Source organism: Panulirus ornatus, chromosome 11 (genome assembly GCF_036320965.1).
Source record: "Panulirus ornatus isolate Po-2019 chromosome 11, ASM3632096v1, whole genome shotgun sequence".
In the NCBI taxonomy this organism is placed as follows: domain Eukaryota; kingdom Metazoa; phylum Arthropoda; class Malacostraca; order Decapoda; family Palinuridae; genus Panulirus; species Panulirus ornatus.
The window spans coordinates 16,179,575-16,195,653 of record NC_092234.1 but is presented as its reverse complement, the minus strand read 5'-3'; the positions used below and the strand labels follow the sequence as shown (position 1 = coordinate 16,195,653).

General features: G+C 39.7%; 1 protein-coding gene across 2 annotated transcripts in view; it reads right to left on the bottom strand.

Annotated features, from left to right (window-relative positions):
• Positions 1 to 2,178: 2,178 nt before the first annotated feature.
• LOC139751316 (uncharacterized) overlaps positions 2,179 to 16,079 on the bottom strand; it is a 39,283-nt gene continuing 25,382 nt past the window's right edge. For both annotated transcript variants that reach the window (XM_071666658.1, XM_071666659.1), the window contains 2 exons: positions 14,368 to 14,527; positions 2,179 to 2,962 (listed from right to left, as the gene is read on the bottom strand). In XM_071666658.1, the coding sequence (XP_071522759.1) occupies positions 2,694 to 2,962; positions 14,368 to 14,527 (429 nt within the window). In that variant the 3' untranslated portion in view covers positions 2,179 to 2,693. The remainder of the gene's footprint in view (positions 2,963 to 14,367; positions 14,528 to 16,079) is intronic.

The window sequence follows — 16,079 nt, the reverse complement described above, 5'->3', positions numbered from 1 at the left end:
TGTATAGATCTCTTTTTAAACCAATTATTCCCAATCACCAGTCCTTTTTCAGCACACCAATCCACAAGCTCTTGACCATTTCCATTTACAACTCTGAACACCCCATGTACACCAATTATACCCTCAACTGCCACATTACTCACCTTTGCATTCAAATTGACCATCACTATGACCCAGTCTCGTGCATCAAAACTGCTAACACACTCACTCAGCTGCTCCCAAAACACTTGCCTCTCATCATCTTTCTTCTCATGACCAGATGCATAGGCACCAATAATCACCGATCTCTCCATCTGCTTTCAGTTTTTCTTTCTTACACTTTATCACATATTCTCACAACTCTTGCTTTAGGAGGAATGCTACTCCTTCCGTTGCTCTTGTCTATTCACCAACCCCTGACTTTATTCCCAAGACATTGTGAATTTCATAAATGCTGAAATGAGGAGAGAAGCACCAGCATTTACGATATATTAGTGATATGTAAACACATAAAAAACTGTCATGAAACTGGATGTGTTAATGTACATTAGTTTGAAGTCCAACTGATATAAGTGAAACTTTTTATTTTCCAATTGATAATGATCTTTAACATACTTAAATAACACAGAACAGAATGAAATGTGTCCAGAAATATTCCCTGGAATTGTATCCTCATTTCATAACAGTAAGCCTGTGGTACAGGTGGCTCCATTTAGTTTCATTTAAGAGCAACATTTTACAGGAACACATCTGTTACATTAAATGAATTCCTTTACATAGAGCAGCATATCCCTCCCCAGTCTCAATTCGGTAAAGTTTTTGTACATTCTGTTGGTTTGCAAGTGTTTCTGTGGTAACTGACAATTCCCAGATCAGCATGGCCTTCTGCACTATCTGCTTAGTTAAGGGTCTCACTTTTTTTTTTTTTTCAATCTCCTTTTGCAATACACTACATCTTCTGAAGTCAGCATAGGTTTTCATAAGAATATTTTTTATCACTCACTCACTTTCATTACTTTTTTGACAAATATGTCACTGACTTGTATCTTAAAACCACTTCAGACATTCACAGTATCAAAAAGTAATAAGAAATCTCCTGCTACACTTTTCAGGAATTTCACATCAAACGTCTCCTTTATATGCTAGTCAGTTACAGTCTGGATGTAATCCAGTAATGCCATTAACCTCAACCCCACTCACTTATGTATATGCACTTTATTTCAATCCAAACATTCCCAGTTACCAATCCTCGTTCAGCGTGCATCTACTCATGTATATGCACTTTATTTCAGTCCAAACATTCCCAGTTACCAATCCTCGTTTAGCACGCATCTTTACAAGGTCTTTCCAATTTTTATCTAGGGTGGGTGTCCCATGCCCCTGAATTTATATCCTCATTACCATATCACCTACCATTTCTCTTGCCCCAGCCTGTCTCCACACATTTTCAAACCATTCCCCTTCAACTTCATTTCAAAGCCTAAACGTTTAATCCAGGTTCCTCTCATCAAAAACAGCACTTATGTCTATGCTGTTTTCATCCTGCATCACACACTCCAACCTAAGCCTTCAAGGAGAAATCCTAGTTTTTTCTGTTAATGTTTAGAAGGTGGTAATACAAGGAGAGGGTTATGGAGTTGTAGGTGTAACAAGCTTATCTTAACCAGTGTTAAAATTCCCTTCAAGTAATGTGCACAAATTTCCATGAAGATTTTTACAATATATGATTTGCTAAAAGTTAGAAAATGCTGTAACTGCTTGGCCCCAACTTAAAACAAATTTCAAAAAAGAATCCCACAATTTTTTTTCAAAAATGATGCTTTGTTGCTGAAGTTGGGAGTATGGGAGTAGAGTTACAAGTAAATTAAATTAAATAAGCTCAAATTAACAATTCCAGAAGAAAGGATAAGTCTCTTTAGAATCCTAATGATATGTATATAGACTTTCTTGAAAGTTAGAGGGCAAATTGTGAAAATGAACAAAAGAACCATCGGGAAGAATATTTAGAATCATTCCTTAGCAGACTGATTGTTGATGGGTTAAACAACTCAATAGGCCAACATTATTAGCACTGTGAAATACAAAAACATGCACAAGAGGGATATTAGGATTAAAGATGATGCTTAAGGACTTTAATGCTTCCTTTCATACGGGAAACATACTTTTAAAAAATTGACAGGCCAATGTAAAGACATATAATGTAAAGTATCATCTTTATTTGCTGATGGATGTTTTTTCTCGATACAGTGATTTAACATCATCACTGGTGTTTCTCTCTTGCCATTAATTGCCCTGAGCATGGTTGTTTGAATTTAACCTTAAAATCTAATTAACTTATAAATACTTAATACTTATACATAAATAAATAGATCCACAATCACATACACACACTTCTTGATTCACGCTTGACTCGATATGTTAAAATCTTAAATTAAAAGTTTCTGTACAGTGCTATACATGTCTCTTGCCCACATATTTTACACTATATTACACTTGATAAATTGCTGTAGCTCCTGTATTACAGGAGCCATTGGTCATGTAAAGCCCAATATCATGTACTGACCCAACACCAACACCATTGGCCTTGCCATCACTTATGCCACACTTCATAACACATTTCACAACTGAATTCCAATATGTACAATGCATGTTTGTATAGTCTTTTAGCCTGGCATCCATTCTGTGTTATGGCATCACTTGTTCAATGTCCATGGTTATGCTGTAGGACTAGTGGCAATAATGTGTTCACTGCACAAAAGTCTCTGCAGAGTACAGCCATGAATGCTGCATCTCCTGAAAGAATGCCTGTTGCCATCTTGACACACACAAGTGTAAAGTGAAGAATGCATGTGGTAGGTGGGGTTGGGTATGGAAGGAGTCACTAGCATTGCATCATCATGTAAGTGCCAGCGAAAACCCACCTGTTCCTGCTCATTGCTGTCATCAGATGAAACCAGTAAAGATATAGGACCCGTTGCATTTGCTGTAGGAAGAAGAAGATATGTTTTAAAGTAGAGAAGAAATGCACAATTTGGGACAACCAGACTGTTCAATTGATTAAAGCAACTTTGCTAAGGTGAAGCACAATTTGAAATTCTTATATAGGTTTTTCATACATGTTCACCTTTCCTGCTTTAGTGAGGTGACATAAGGAGCAGATGAAGGTAAGAAAAGTGTTTGAACATGAATCTAAAAGTTGCATTAATTACTCCTAATGAAGTTTAGCATAAAACTGATTCCATGGGGACAAAAGTCAATCAAAAGGGAACTAACACTGGTTAAACAGGGGACTAAAACCTTTCAATTGGGAACTAAACCTAAATGTAGGAAGAGGATAAACTGATTAATAGATTACAGATCATTCAGGGACCAGTAACGATCAATTAGAGATTACATATTCACATATTTATCTAATACCTTCACTCATATTTGCATGGATGGATGAAGATTCTAGAGTCTATCAGTTCACTCATACACATTCTCAACCTAAGTCCAGTGAGCTAAAGTGAGACACAGACTTATTCATAGAGCAATCCTCTCTCTTTCATTTTGCTTATAAATATATTAATTATGTATGACTAAAATGTCTATTCAAACCTCCTTTACAAACAAAAATCTTCAACTGAATTATACCATAACAAAAACCCCTTTGGCATCTGTATCTGAAATACAACCGTCCTGGATCAGTGCTTTTTAATGAATGTAAAGCATGCATTCATGCCTACATAGTTATAACTATATATCAAAACATGTAATGTTCTCATGTAAATCAACGTAAACCATTTTACCACTGCGCAATCTGTGGCATCCTCGAGACCAGGGTGTGGGTAGCTTGTCTCACCTTACAGGCCCTCATTGAGTGAGCAGGGCCCTGGAGCTGTAGTTAGCAGTTCTATAGAGATAGTTTTAGCCCATTGGTGATCAAATGATTGCGTCATCTGCTTACCATTCTTGGTAGCCCAAGTTCAACTCTTAGGCGCACAGTCGTAAATTAGTTATATTGATTTGCAGGTGAACATTACATCTGATATTACAAAGATGCCAGTGAGTTGATTTGCAACATCCTTGCAGCCAAGGTGAGGGTGGCCTGTCTCACTCTACAGACCCACAGCAAGTGGGAAGAGCCCTAGAGCTGAAAACAGCAATTCTGTGAAAATAGATTTTAGCCCACTGGTGGTCAAGTGTTTGCACCAACTGCTTACGATTCTTGGTAGCCCAGATTCAAATCTCAGGCATGGCACACACACACATATATTTCATACATATTCACCATTTCCCACATTAGCAAGTAGCATCAAGAACAGATGGCTGAGTCTTAGAGGGAAAAATCCTAACTAGGCCCCCTTCTATGTTCCTTCTCTTGGAAAGTCAACTAGCAGGGAAGATTTCCAGCCCCACACTCCCATCCCTTTCAGTCACCTTCTATGACATGCAGTATTCTTTCTCCCCTATCCCAAGGATAATTATATATATATATATATATATATATATATATATATATATATATATATATATATATATATATATATATATAATCCTCCCCTCTCTTTTTTTTTTTTTTTTTTTTTTTTTCCAAAAAGAAGGAACAGAGAAGAGGGCCAGGTGAGGATATTCCCTCAAAGGCCCAGTCCTCTGTTCTTAACGCTACCTCGCTATCGCGGGAAATAGCGAATAGTATGAAAAAAAAAATATATATTTTTTATCATTTTGCTTTGTCGGGTTCTGCAATTATATATATTTATTTATTTTATTTTACTTTGTCACTGTCTCTCGCATTAGCGAGGTAGCGCAAGGAAACAGACGAAAGAATGGCCCAGCCCACCCACATACACATGTATATACATACACGTCCACACACACAAATATACATACCTATACATCTCAAGGTATACATATATATACGCACACAGACATATACATATATGCACATGTACATAATTCATATTGTCTGCCCTTATTCATTCCCATCGCCACCTCGCCACACATGAAATAACAACCCCCTCCCCCTCATGTGTGCGAGGTAGCGCTACAAAAGAGAGGTGCAACTGGAGGGATGTCTGATCATTATCTTGTGGAGGCTACGGTGAAGATTTGTATGGGTTTTCAGAAAAGAAGAGTGAATGTTGGGGTGAAGAGGGTGGTGAGAGTAAGTGAGCTTGGGAAGGAGACTTGTGTGAGGAAGTACCAGTAGAGACTGAGTACAGAATGGAAAAAGGTGAGAACAATGGAAGTAAGGGGAGTGGGGGAGGAATGGGATGTATTTAGGGAATCAGTGATGGATTGCGCAAAAGATGCTTGTGGCATGAGAAGAGTGGGAGGTGGGTTGATTAGAAAGGGTAGTGAGTGGTGGGATGAAGAAGTAAGATTATTAGTGAAAGAGAAGAGAGAGGCATTTGGACGATTTTTGCAGGGAAAAAATGCAATTGAGTGGGAGATGTATAAAAGAAAGAGACAGGAGGTCAAGAGAAAGGTGCAAGAGGTGAAAAAGAGGGCAAATGAGAGTTGGGGTGAGAGAGTATCATTAAATTTCAGGGAGAATAAAAAGATGTTCTGGAAGGAGGTAAATAAAGTGTGTAAGACAAGGGAGAAAATGGGAACTTCAGTGAAGGGTGCAAATGGGGAAGTGATAACAAGTAGTGGTGATGTGAGAAGGAGATGGAGTGAGTATTTTGAAGGTTTGTTGAATGTGTTTGATGATAGAGTGGCAGATATAGGGTGTTTTGGTCGAGGTGGTGTGCAAAGTGAGAGGGTTAGGGAGAATGATTTGGTAAACAGAGATGAGGTAGTAAAAGCTTTGCGGAAGATGAAAGCCGGCAAGGCAGCAGGTTTGGATGGTATTGCAGTGGAATTTATTAAAAAAGGGGGTGACTGTATTATTGACTGGTTGGTAAGGTTATTTAATGTATGTATGACTCATGGTGAGGTGCCTGAGGATTGGCGGAATGCGTGCATAGTGCCATTGTACAAAGGCAAAGGGGATAAGAGTGAGTGCTCAAATTACAGAGGTATAAGTTTGTTGAGTATTCCTGGTAAATTATATGGGAGGGTATTGATTGAGAGGGTGAAGGCATGTACAGAGCATCAGATTGGGGAAGAGCAGTGTGGTTTCAGAAGTGGTAAAGGATGTGTGGATCAGGTGTTTGCTTTGAAGAATGTATGTGAGAAATACTTAGAAAAGCAAATGGATTTGTATGTAGCATTTATGGATCTGGAGAAGGCATATGATAGAGTTGATAGAGATGCTCTGTGGAAGGTATTAAGAATATATGGTGAGGAAGGCAAGTTGTTAGAAGCTGTGAAAAGTTTTTATCGAGGATGTAAGGCATGAGTACGTGTAGGAAGAGAGGAAAACGATTGGTTCTCAGTGAATGTAGGTTTGCGGCAGGGGTGTGTGATGTCTCCATGGCTGTTTAATTTGTTTATGGATGGGGTTGTTAGGGAGGTGAATGCAAGAGTTTTGGAAAGAGGGGCAAGTGTGCAGTCTGTTGTGGATGAGAGAGCTTGGGAAGTGAGTCAGTTGTTGTTCGCTGATGATACAGCAGCTGGTGGCTGATTCATGTGAGAAACTGCAGAAGCTGATGACTGAGTTTGGTAAAGTGTGTGAAAGAAGAAAGTTGAGAGTAAATGTGAATAAGAGCAAGGTTTTTAGGTACAGTAGGGTTAAGGGACAAGTCAACTGGGAGGTAAGTTTGAAAGGAGAAAAACTGGAGGAAGTGAAATGTTTTAGATATCTGAGAGGGGATTTGGCAGTGGATGGAACCATGGAAGCGGAAGTGAATCATGGGGTGGGGGAGGGGGTGAAAGTTCTGGGAGCGTTGAAGAATGTGTGGCAGTCGAGAACATTATCTCGGAAAACAAAAATGGGTATGTTTGAAGGAATAGTGGTTCCAACAATGTTATATGGTTGCGAGGTGTGGCCTATAGATAGAGTTGTGTGGAGGAGGGTGGATGTGCTGGAAATGAGATGTTTGAGGACAATTTGTAGTGTGAGGTGGTTTGATCGAGTAAGTAATAATAGGGTAAGAGAGATGTGTGGTAGTAAAGAGAGTGTGGTTGAGAGAGCAGAAGAGGGTGTTTTGAAATGGTTTGGTCACATGGAGAGAATGAGTGAGGAAAGATTGACCAAGAGGATATATGTGTCAGAGGTGGAGGGAACGAGGAGAAGTGGGAGACCAAATTGGAGGTGGAAAGATGGAGTGAAAAAGAGAGGCCTGAACATGCAGGAGGGTGAAAGGCATGCAAGGAATAGTGAATTGGAACGATGTGGTATACCGGGGTCGACATGCTGTCAATGGATTGAACCAGGGCATGTGAAGCATCTGGAGTAAACCATGGAAAGTTCTGTGGTGCCTGGATGTGGAAAGGGAGCTGTGGTTTCGGTGCATTATTACATGACAGCTAGAGACTGAGTGTGAACAAATGTGGCCTTTGTTGTCTTTTCCTAGCGCTTCCTCGTGCACATGCAGGGGGAAGGGGTTGTTTTTTCATGTGTGGCGGGGTGGCGATGGGAATGAATAAAGGCAGACATTATGAATTATGTACATGTGTATATATGTATATGTCTGTGTGTGTATATATATATATTTGTAAACACTGAGATGTATAGGTATCTATATTTGCATGTGTGGACGTGTATGTGTATGTGGGTGGGCTGGGCCATTCTTTCATCCCTTTCCTTGCGCTACCTCGCTAACGCGGGAGACAGCGACAAAGGAAAATAAATAAATATATAGATTGGGGAAGAGCAGGGTGGTTTCAGAAGTGGTAGAGGATGTGTGGATCAGGTGTTTGCTTTGAAGAATGTATGTGAGAAATACTTAGAAAAGCAAATGGATTTGTATGTAGCATTTATGGATCTGGAGAAGGCATATGATAGAGTTGATAGAGATGCTCTGTGGAAGGTATTAAGAATATATGGTGTGGGAGGCAAGTTGTTAGAAGCAGTGAAAAGTTTTTATCGAGGATGTAAGGCATGTGTACGTGTAGGAAGAGAGGAAAGTGATTGGTTCTCAGTGAATGTAGGTTTGCGGCAGGGGTGTGTGATGTCTCCATGGTTGTTTAATTTGTTTATGGATGGGGTTGTTAGGGAGGTGAATGCAAGAGTTTTGGAAAGAGGGGCAAGTATGAAGTCTGTTGGGGATGAGAGAGCTTGGGAAGTGAGTCAGTTGTTGTTCGCTGATGATACAGCGCTGGTGGCTGATTCATGTGAGAAACTGCAGAAGCTGGTGACTGAGTTTGGTAAAGTGTGTGAAAGAAGAAAGTTAAGAGTAAATGTGAATAAGAGCAAGGTTATTAGGTACAGTAGGGTTGAGGGTCAATTCAATTGGGAGGTGAGTTTGAATGGAGAAAAACTGGAGGAAGTGAAGTGTTTTAGATATCTGGGAGTGGATCTGGCAGCGGATGGAACCATGGAAGCGGAAGAGGATCATAGGTGGGGGAGGGGGCGAAAATTCTGGGAGCCTTGAAGAATGTGTGGAAGTCGAGAACATTATCTCGGAAAGCAAAAATGGGTATGTTTGAAGGAATAGTGGTTCCAACAATGTTGTATGGTTGCGAGGCGTGGGCTATGGATAGAGTTGTGCGCAGGAGGATGGATGTGCTGGAAATGAGATGTTTGAGGACAATGTGTGGTGTGAGGTGGTTTGATCGAGTGAGTAATGTAAGGGTAAGAGAGATGTGTGGAAATAAAAAGAGCGTGGTTGAGAGAGCAGAAGAGGGTGTTTTGAAGTGGTTTGGGCACATGGAGAGGATGAGTGAGGAAAGATTGACCAAGAGGATATATGTGTCGGAGGTGGAGGGAGCAAGGAGAAGAGGGAGACCAAATTGGAGGTGGAAAGATGGAGTGAAAAAGATTTTGTGTGATCGGGGCCTGAACATGCAGGAGGGTGAAAGGAGGGCAAGGAATAGAGTGAATTGGAGCGATGTGGTATACCGGGGTTGACGTGCTGTCAGTGGATTGAATCAAGGCATGTGAAGTGTCTGGGGTAAACCATGGAAAGCTGTGTAGGTATGTATATTTCCGTGTGTGGACGTATGTATATACATGTGTATGGGGGGGGGTTGGGCCATTTCTTTCGTCTGTTTCCTTGCGCTACCTCGCAAACGCGGGAGACAGCGACAAAGTATAAAAAAAAAAAAATATATATATATATATATATATATATATATATATATATATATATATATATATATATAATTCCCTGGGGATAGGGGAGAAAGAATACTTCCCATGTATTCCCTGCGTGTCATAGAAGGCGACTAAAAGGGAAGGGAGCGGGGGCTGGAAATACCTCCCCTCTCGTTTTTTTTTTTATATATATATATATATATATATATATATATATATATATATATATATATATGTATATTTTTTTTCATACTATTCGCCATTTCCCGCATTAGCGAGGTAGCGTTAAGAACAGAGGACTGGGCCTTTGGGGGAATATCCTCACATGGCCCCCTTCTCTGTTCCTTCTTTTAGAAAATTTAAAAAAAAAATAAAATGAGAGGGGAGGATTTCCAGCCCCCCGCTCCCTTATATATATATATATATATATATATATAGTGAGAGGACAAGAGCAAGTGAAGGAGTAGCAGTACTCCTGAAACAGGAGTTGTGGGAGTATGTGATAGAATGTAAGAAAGTAAATTCTCGATTAATATGGGTAAAACTGAAAGTTGATGGAGAGAGATGGGTGATTATTGGTGCATATGCACCTGGGCATGAGAAGAAAGATCATGAGAGGCAAGTGTTTTGGGAGCAGCTGAATGAGTGTGTTAGTGGTTTTGATGCACGAGACCGGGTTATAGTGATGGGTGATTTGAATGCAAAGGTGAGTAATGTGGCAGTTGAGGGAATAACTGATATACATGGGATGTTCAGTGTTGTAAATGGAAATGGTGGAGAGCTTGTAGATTTATGTGCTGAAAAAGGGCTGGTGATTGGGAATACCTGGTTTAAAAAGCGAGATATACATAAGTATACGTATGTAAGTAGGAAAGATGGCCAGAGAGTGTTATTGGATTACGTGTTGATTGACAGGCGCGTGAAAGAGAAACTTTTGGATGTTAATGTGCTGAGAGGTGCAACTGGAGCGATGTCTGATCATTATCTTGTGGAGGCTAAGGTGAAGATTTGTATGGGTTTTCAGAAAAGAAGAGTGAATGTTGGGGTGAAGAGGGTGGTGAGAGTAAGTGAGCTTGGGAAGGAGACTTGTGTGAGGAAGTACCAGGAGAGACTGAGTACAGAATGGAAAAAGGTGAGAACAATGGAAGTAAGGGGAGTGGGGGAGGAATGGGATGTATTTGGGGAATCAGTGATGGATTGCGCAAAAGATGCTTGTGGCATGAGCAGAGTGGGAGATGGGTTGATTAGAAAGGGTAGTGAGTGGCGGGATGAAGAAGTAAGATTATTAGTGAAAGAGAAGAGAGAGGCATTTGGACGATTTTTGCAGGGAAAAAATGCAATTGAGTGGGAGATGTATAAAAGAAAGAGACAGGAGGTCAAGAGAAAGGTGCAAGAGGTGAAAAAGAGGGCAAATGAGAGTTGGGGTGAGAGAGTATCATTAAATTTTTGGGAAAATAAAAAGATGTTCTGGAAGGAGGTAAATAAAGTGCGTAAGACAAGGGAGCAAATGGGAACTTCAGTGAAGGGCGCAAATGGGGAGGTGATAACAAGTAGTGGTGATGTGAGAAGGAGATGGAGTGAGTATTTTGAAGGTTTGTTGAATGTGTTTGATGATAGAGTGGCAGATATAGGGTGTTTTGGTCGAGGTGGTGTGCAAAGTGAGAGGGTTAGGGAAAATGATTTGGTAAACAGAGAAGAGGTAGTAAAAGCTTTGCGGAAGATGAAAGCCGGCAAGGCAGCAGGTTTGGATGGTATTGCAGTGGAATTTATTAAAAAAGGGGGTGACTGTATTATTGACTGGTTGGTAAGGTTATTTAATGTATGTATGACTCATGGTGAGGTGCCTGAGGATTGGCGGAATGCGTGCATAGTGCCATTGTACAAAGGCAAAGGGGATAAGAGTGAGTGCTCTAATTACAGAGGTATAAGTTTGTTGAGTATTCCTGGTAAATTATATGGGAGGGTATTGATTGAGAGGGTGAAGGCATGTACAGAGCATCAGATTGGGGAAGAGCAGTGTGGTTTCAGAAGTGGTAGAGGATGTGTGGATCAGGTGTTTGCTTTGAAGAATGTATGTGAGAAACACTTAGAAAAGCAAATGGATTTGTATGTAGCATTTATGGATCTGGAGAAGGCATATGATAGAGTTGATAGAGGTGCTCTGTGGAAGGTATTAAGAATATATGGTGTGGGAGGCAAGTTGTTAGAAGCAGTGAAAAGTTTTTATCGAGGATGTAAGGCATGTGTACGTGTAGGAAGAGAGGAAAGTGATTGGTTCTCAGTGAATGTAGGTTTGCGGCAGGGGTGTGTGATGTCTCCATGGTTGTTTAATTTGTTTATGGATGGGGTTGTTAGGGAGGTAAATGCAAGAGTTTTGGAAAGAGGGGCAAGTATGAAGTCTGTTGGGGATGAGAGAGCTTGGGAAGTGAGTCAGTTGTTGTTCGCTGATGATACAGCGCTGGTGGCTGATTCATGTGAGAAACTGCAGAAGCTGGTGACTGAGTTTGGTAAAGTGTGTGAAAGAAGAAAGTTAAGAGTAAATGTGAATAAGAGCAAGGTTATTAGGTACAGTAGGGTTGAGGGTCAAGTCAATTGGGAGGTAAGTTTGAATGGAGAAAAACTGGAGGAAGTAAAGTGTTTTAGATATCTGGGAGTGGATCTGGCAGCGGATGGAGCCATGGAAGTGGAAGTGGATCATAGGGTGGGGGAGGGGGCGAAAATCCTGGGAGCCTTGAAGAATGTGTGGAAGTCGAGAACATTATCTTGGAAAGCAAAAATAGGTATGTTTGAAGGAATAGTGGTTCCAACAATGTTGTATGGTTGCGAGGCGTGGGCTATGGATAGAGTTGTGCGCAGGAGGATGGATGTGCTGGAAATGAGATGTTTGGGGACAATGTGTGGTGTGAGGTGGTTTGATCGAGTAAGTAAAGTAAGGGTAAGAGAGATGTGTGGAAATAAAAAGAGCTTGGTTGAGAGAGCAGAAGAGGGTGTTTTGAAATGGTTTGGGCACATGGAGAGAATGAATGAGGAAAGATTGACCAAGAGTATATATGTGTCGGAGGTGGAGGGAACAAGGAGAAGTGGGAGACCAAATTGGAGGTGGAAAGATGGAGTGAAAAAGATTTTGTGTGATCGGGGCCTGAACATGCAGGAGGGTGAAAGGAGGGCAAGGAATAGAGTGAACTGGATCGATGTGGTATACCGGGGTTGACGTGCTGTCAGTGGATTGAATCAGGGCATGTGAAGCGTCTGGGATAAACCATGGAAAGCTGTGTAGGTATGTATATTTGCGTGTGTGGACGTATGTATATACATGTGTATGGGGGTGGGTTGGGCCATTTCTTTCTTCTGTTTCCTTGCGCTACCTCGCAAACGCGGGAGACCGGCAAAAAAAAAAAAATATATATATATATATATATATATATATATATATATATATATATATATATATATATATATATATATATATATATATTCAGTGCATTACACATGACAGCTAAAGACTGAGTGTGAACGAATGTGGCCTTTTTGTCTGTTTTCCTGGTGCTACCTCACTGAGGCGGGGGGGTAGCGATGCTGTTCCCTGTGGGGCAGGGTAGTGTAGGGAGTGGATGAAGGTGAGCAAGTATGAATATGTACATGTGTATATATATGTATATGTGCATGTGTATGGATATGTATGTATATGTTGATATGTATATGTGCTTGTATGATTGTTTATGTACATACATGTGTATATATTTTTTTCCCCCAAAAGAAGGAACAGAGAAGGGGGTCAGGTGAGGATATTCCCTCTAAGGTCCAGTTCTCTGTTCTTAACGCTACCTCGCTAATGCGGGAAATGGCGAATAGTATGAAAGAAAAAAAGATGTGTATATGAGTGGATGGGCCATTCTTCGTCTGTTTCATGGTGCTACCTCGCTGACATGGGAAACAGCGATTAAGTATAGTAATACTAAAAATAGATATACAGTCTAATAAATGAGGACTCTGGAACTGAGGTAAATCACTATAATAAATTCATGAAGGCCATCAACCACAAACCAAATCAACATGACAGAAATGCGGCTCAAAGAGAAAAAGAGAGATGAAACAAATATGAATCAGTTTGAAACATTCAGGGTAGCTAGAACCAAACTCAAACAATATATGTACCTGATAAAAAAGGATAGCAGAAAATGAGGATGAGCCACTATAAATTTGAACCAATTGTAGTGGGAATCCCAGTCATAAATACAATTAACCAGGTAAATGACTTTAAAGAAATATAAAAAAAAAGTTGTGGAAATATTGAATGGATTCAAGAAACCAGATCAGTTAATCATATGGATGGGTGATTTCAACTTCCATTCTGTTGAAAGTCAGGATGTATGGATAGATTATGGATTAAAATACATATAACTGTACAAAGAAAGGAATAAAAGACCAGCAGATGAAAAAGAACTGTTTCAAAGGCTTATAAGTCTTTGTGAATCATTCAACCTTGTGCAACTAAAATACAGACTCCTTGTTCCCTTCATCTCTGACACACTGATTTTCTATGTCAGTATTTTTTGACTCGCCCACTCCATATGTCAGATCATTACAGTACACCCTGGTCAGCTCTCTCACTCAGCTTGCATTTACTACCAATCCCCCCCCCCCTCTCTCTCTCTCTCTCTCCCTCTCTCTCTCTCTCTCTCTCTCTCTCTCTCTCTCTCTCTCTCTCTCTCTCTCTTACAATGTAATTCCTCACACCATCGTTTATTTTCAACAGGTCTACCTCTTTCCTTTCTTTTGTATTCATAGACCATTACTTGCATCCATACAACACTAATAGGACTACTGTGCCTTTAAACATACCCATCTATGCCTTAACAGAGAATGACCTCTCCTTCCACTCCTTAGTGTACCCAGGACCCTGTTCTTTGGGAAACTAACTCTTCACATATGGCTGATCACATAAAGATTATAACCAATCACTAGTGAATGAATAACCATTCATACTGGGTGTCTATCCAATCACAGCAGGATTATATATGAGAAAGTGACAAGAATCTGACCAGAATGATTTATGACATCATTCACAGGGGACTATCACAGGGGATTATCTGATAAAAGGTGAACAGCAGATAATCATTAAATAGTTCATACATACACTATGACATGTCATATGATAATCTTATCAAAGGGAACCAAACCTCACTGTGTATGGACAAAGGGAATGTAGTTTAGACCAATTCTGACCATAACTGAAATAAAACCTAACACAAGAGACTCACCCTGTGCAGTGAGGGGACTAAAATCACCGCAGAGATTCTCGCCTTGATAAGCCACACTGTCACCGCCACAAATTTGGTTGGTGTTTCCCAAATCAAACTTGTCAAAGCTAAAACCAATGTCACAGAAGCCAGGTACGTATGCAAAGCAGATGGAATAGGCCTGAAACAAATCAATTTTGGCTAAGTAAAGTATCACATATCACATGTATATAATTTTATAAAAAAAATTCAAACAGAAGTGTAAAGTCAGCTCAGATTTAATGGAGACCTCCACTCAGCAAACAGATTCCCAAAAAGGATACATGTCATCTTCCAGTTTAGTAGCATTCCTGCTTCTGCTTATAACTAGATATGATTTGCTCAACTCATTGGAGTGGAACAGGAGGAAATTATTGAAATGTAATGGAACATTCGAAAAGTGTGAAGCAGGGTTTGAGATCACGCATGTTCAATGGTAATGATGTTTATAGAAAAGAAGAGGTTATCAATTATATAATTTTAGTGTAACAGATTTAGAATAAATATAATATTGATATATTCATCAAGCAATGTAGAGAAGAGGTGTTTGGGGATACAGTACTTTTTGAAAAGAACATAAAAGAGCGATTAACCCTTAATTGCCAGGAAAAAATGTATGATCCCAAATTTTGTATTTATCATTATAAAATGAAAGAAATACATGTAAAAGTAAAGGGCATGAGCAAAAGAGTAAGCTAACATAAATTGTCACTGTGGTACAGTGTTAATGCATGAAGCCACCAGCAAAAGGTGGCACAAGAAGAAAAGGGGGGGGGTCAGGATGCAAGTTCAATAATTATATGTAGAAACAAGTGAGATAAACAGAACTCGTATGGCTGTGAGATAGCCATAAGATAATGTGTAATTCTGTAGTGGGGGAAAGGGGTTGGGGAGATACAATAGGTGTGAGACTCATTACATTATACTTACCTGTACTTATGGTTACAAATTACATAAGTTTTTACACACCTACATTTATTTAAATCAGTATTTATACCTCAGAATTACTTTGAGAGTGGTAATCTCTGTAATAGGCACCTATAATGACCTCGAGATGATGAGCAGCCATACAAATGTCAGCATATTAGCATGTCCTTCAAAATAAACTCATGAAACTAGTACTCACATGAGTTCATATGAAGATTCCTGGTATAATAGTTGAAGAAATTGGATCTTAGAGTTATGTGAATGGATAGGCGAGAGACAAAACAAAAGGAATGAAAGGAAAGTATGGGGCTCCAGGAAAAAATTATAATGGTAAAAGGATGTTGAGTACATAAACTGTCAAGAATAAATTTTGCAAATACATGCACACATACATTTACAGGTCATGGATATGACCAATACATGTGGTACAGGTGCACTGAAGACAGCAAAGACAAATGGCTAACAGGTATGAAAGAATATGATGAATAGTGTATATGATATCAGGTCAATTAAGGTGTTACATGGGGCTTATAATTAGGAATACATAGACTAGCCTTTTAATTCAAATTACCTTTCACTTGAAATGTGGATGAAAAAGCAAAGACGGAAGCTGGGAAGTTAAGGTTGGAAAGTAATGCACAGAATCTACAAGCAATCTAGCTTAAGCTGCCAAGTGTATCTCTAATTCAACAAGAATAAGAAGACAAAACTTGAGGTGCTGTATCAGTCAAAGCTAGTCCTTGAAGTCATTATAACTATCTCAAATG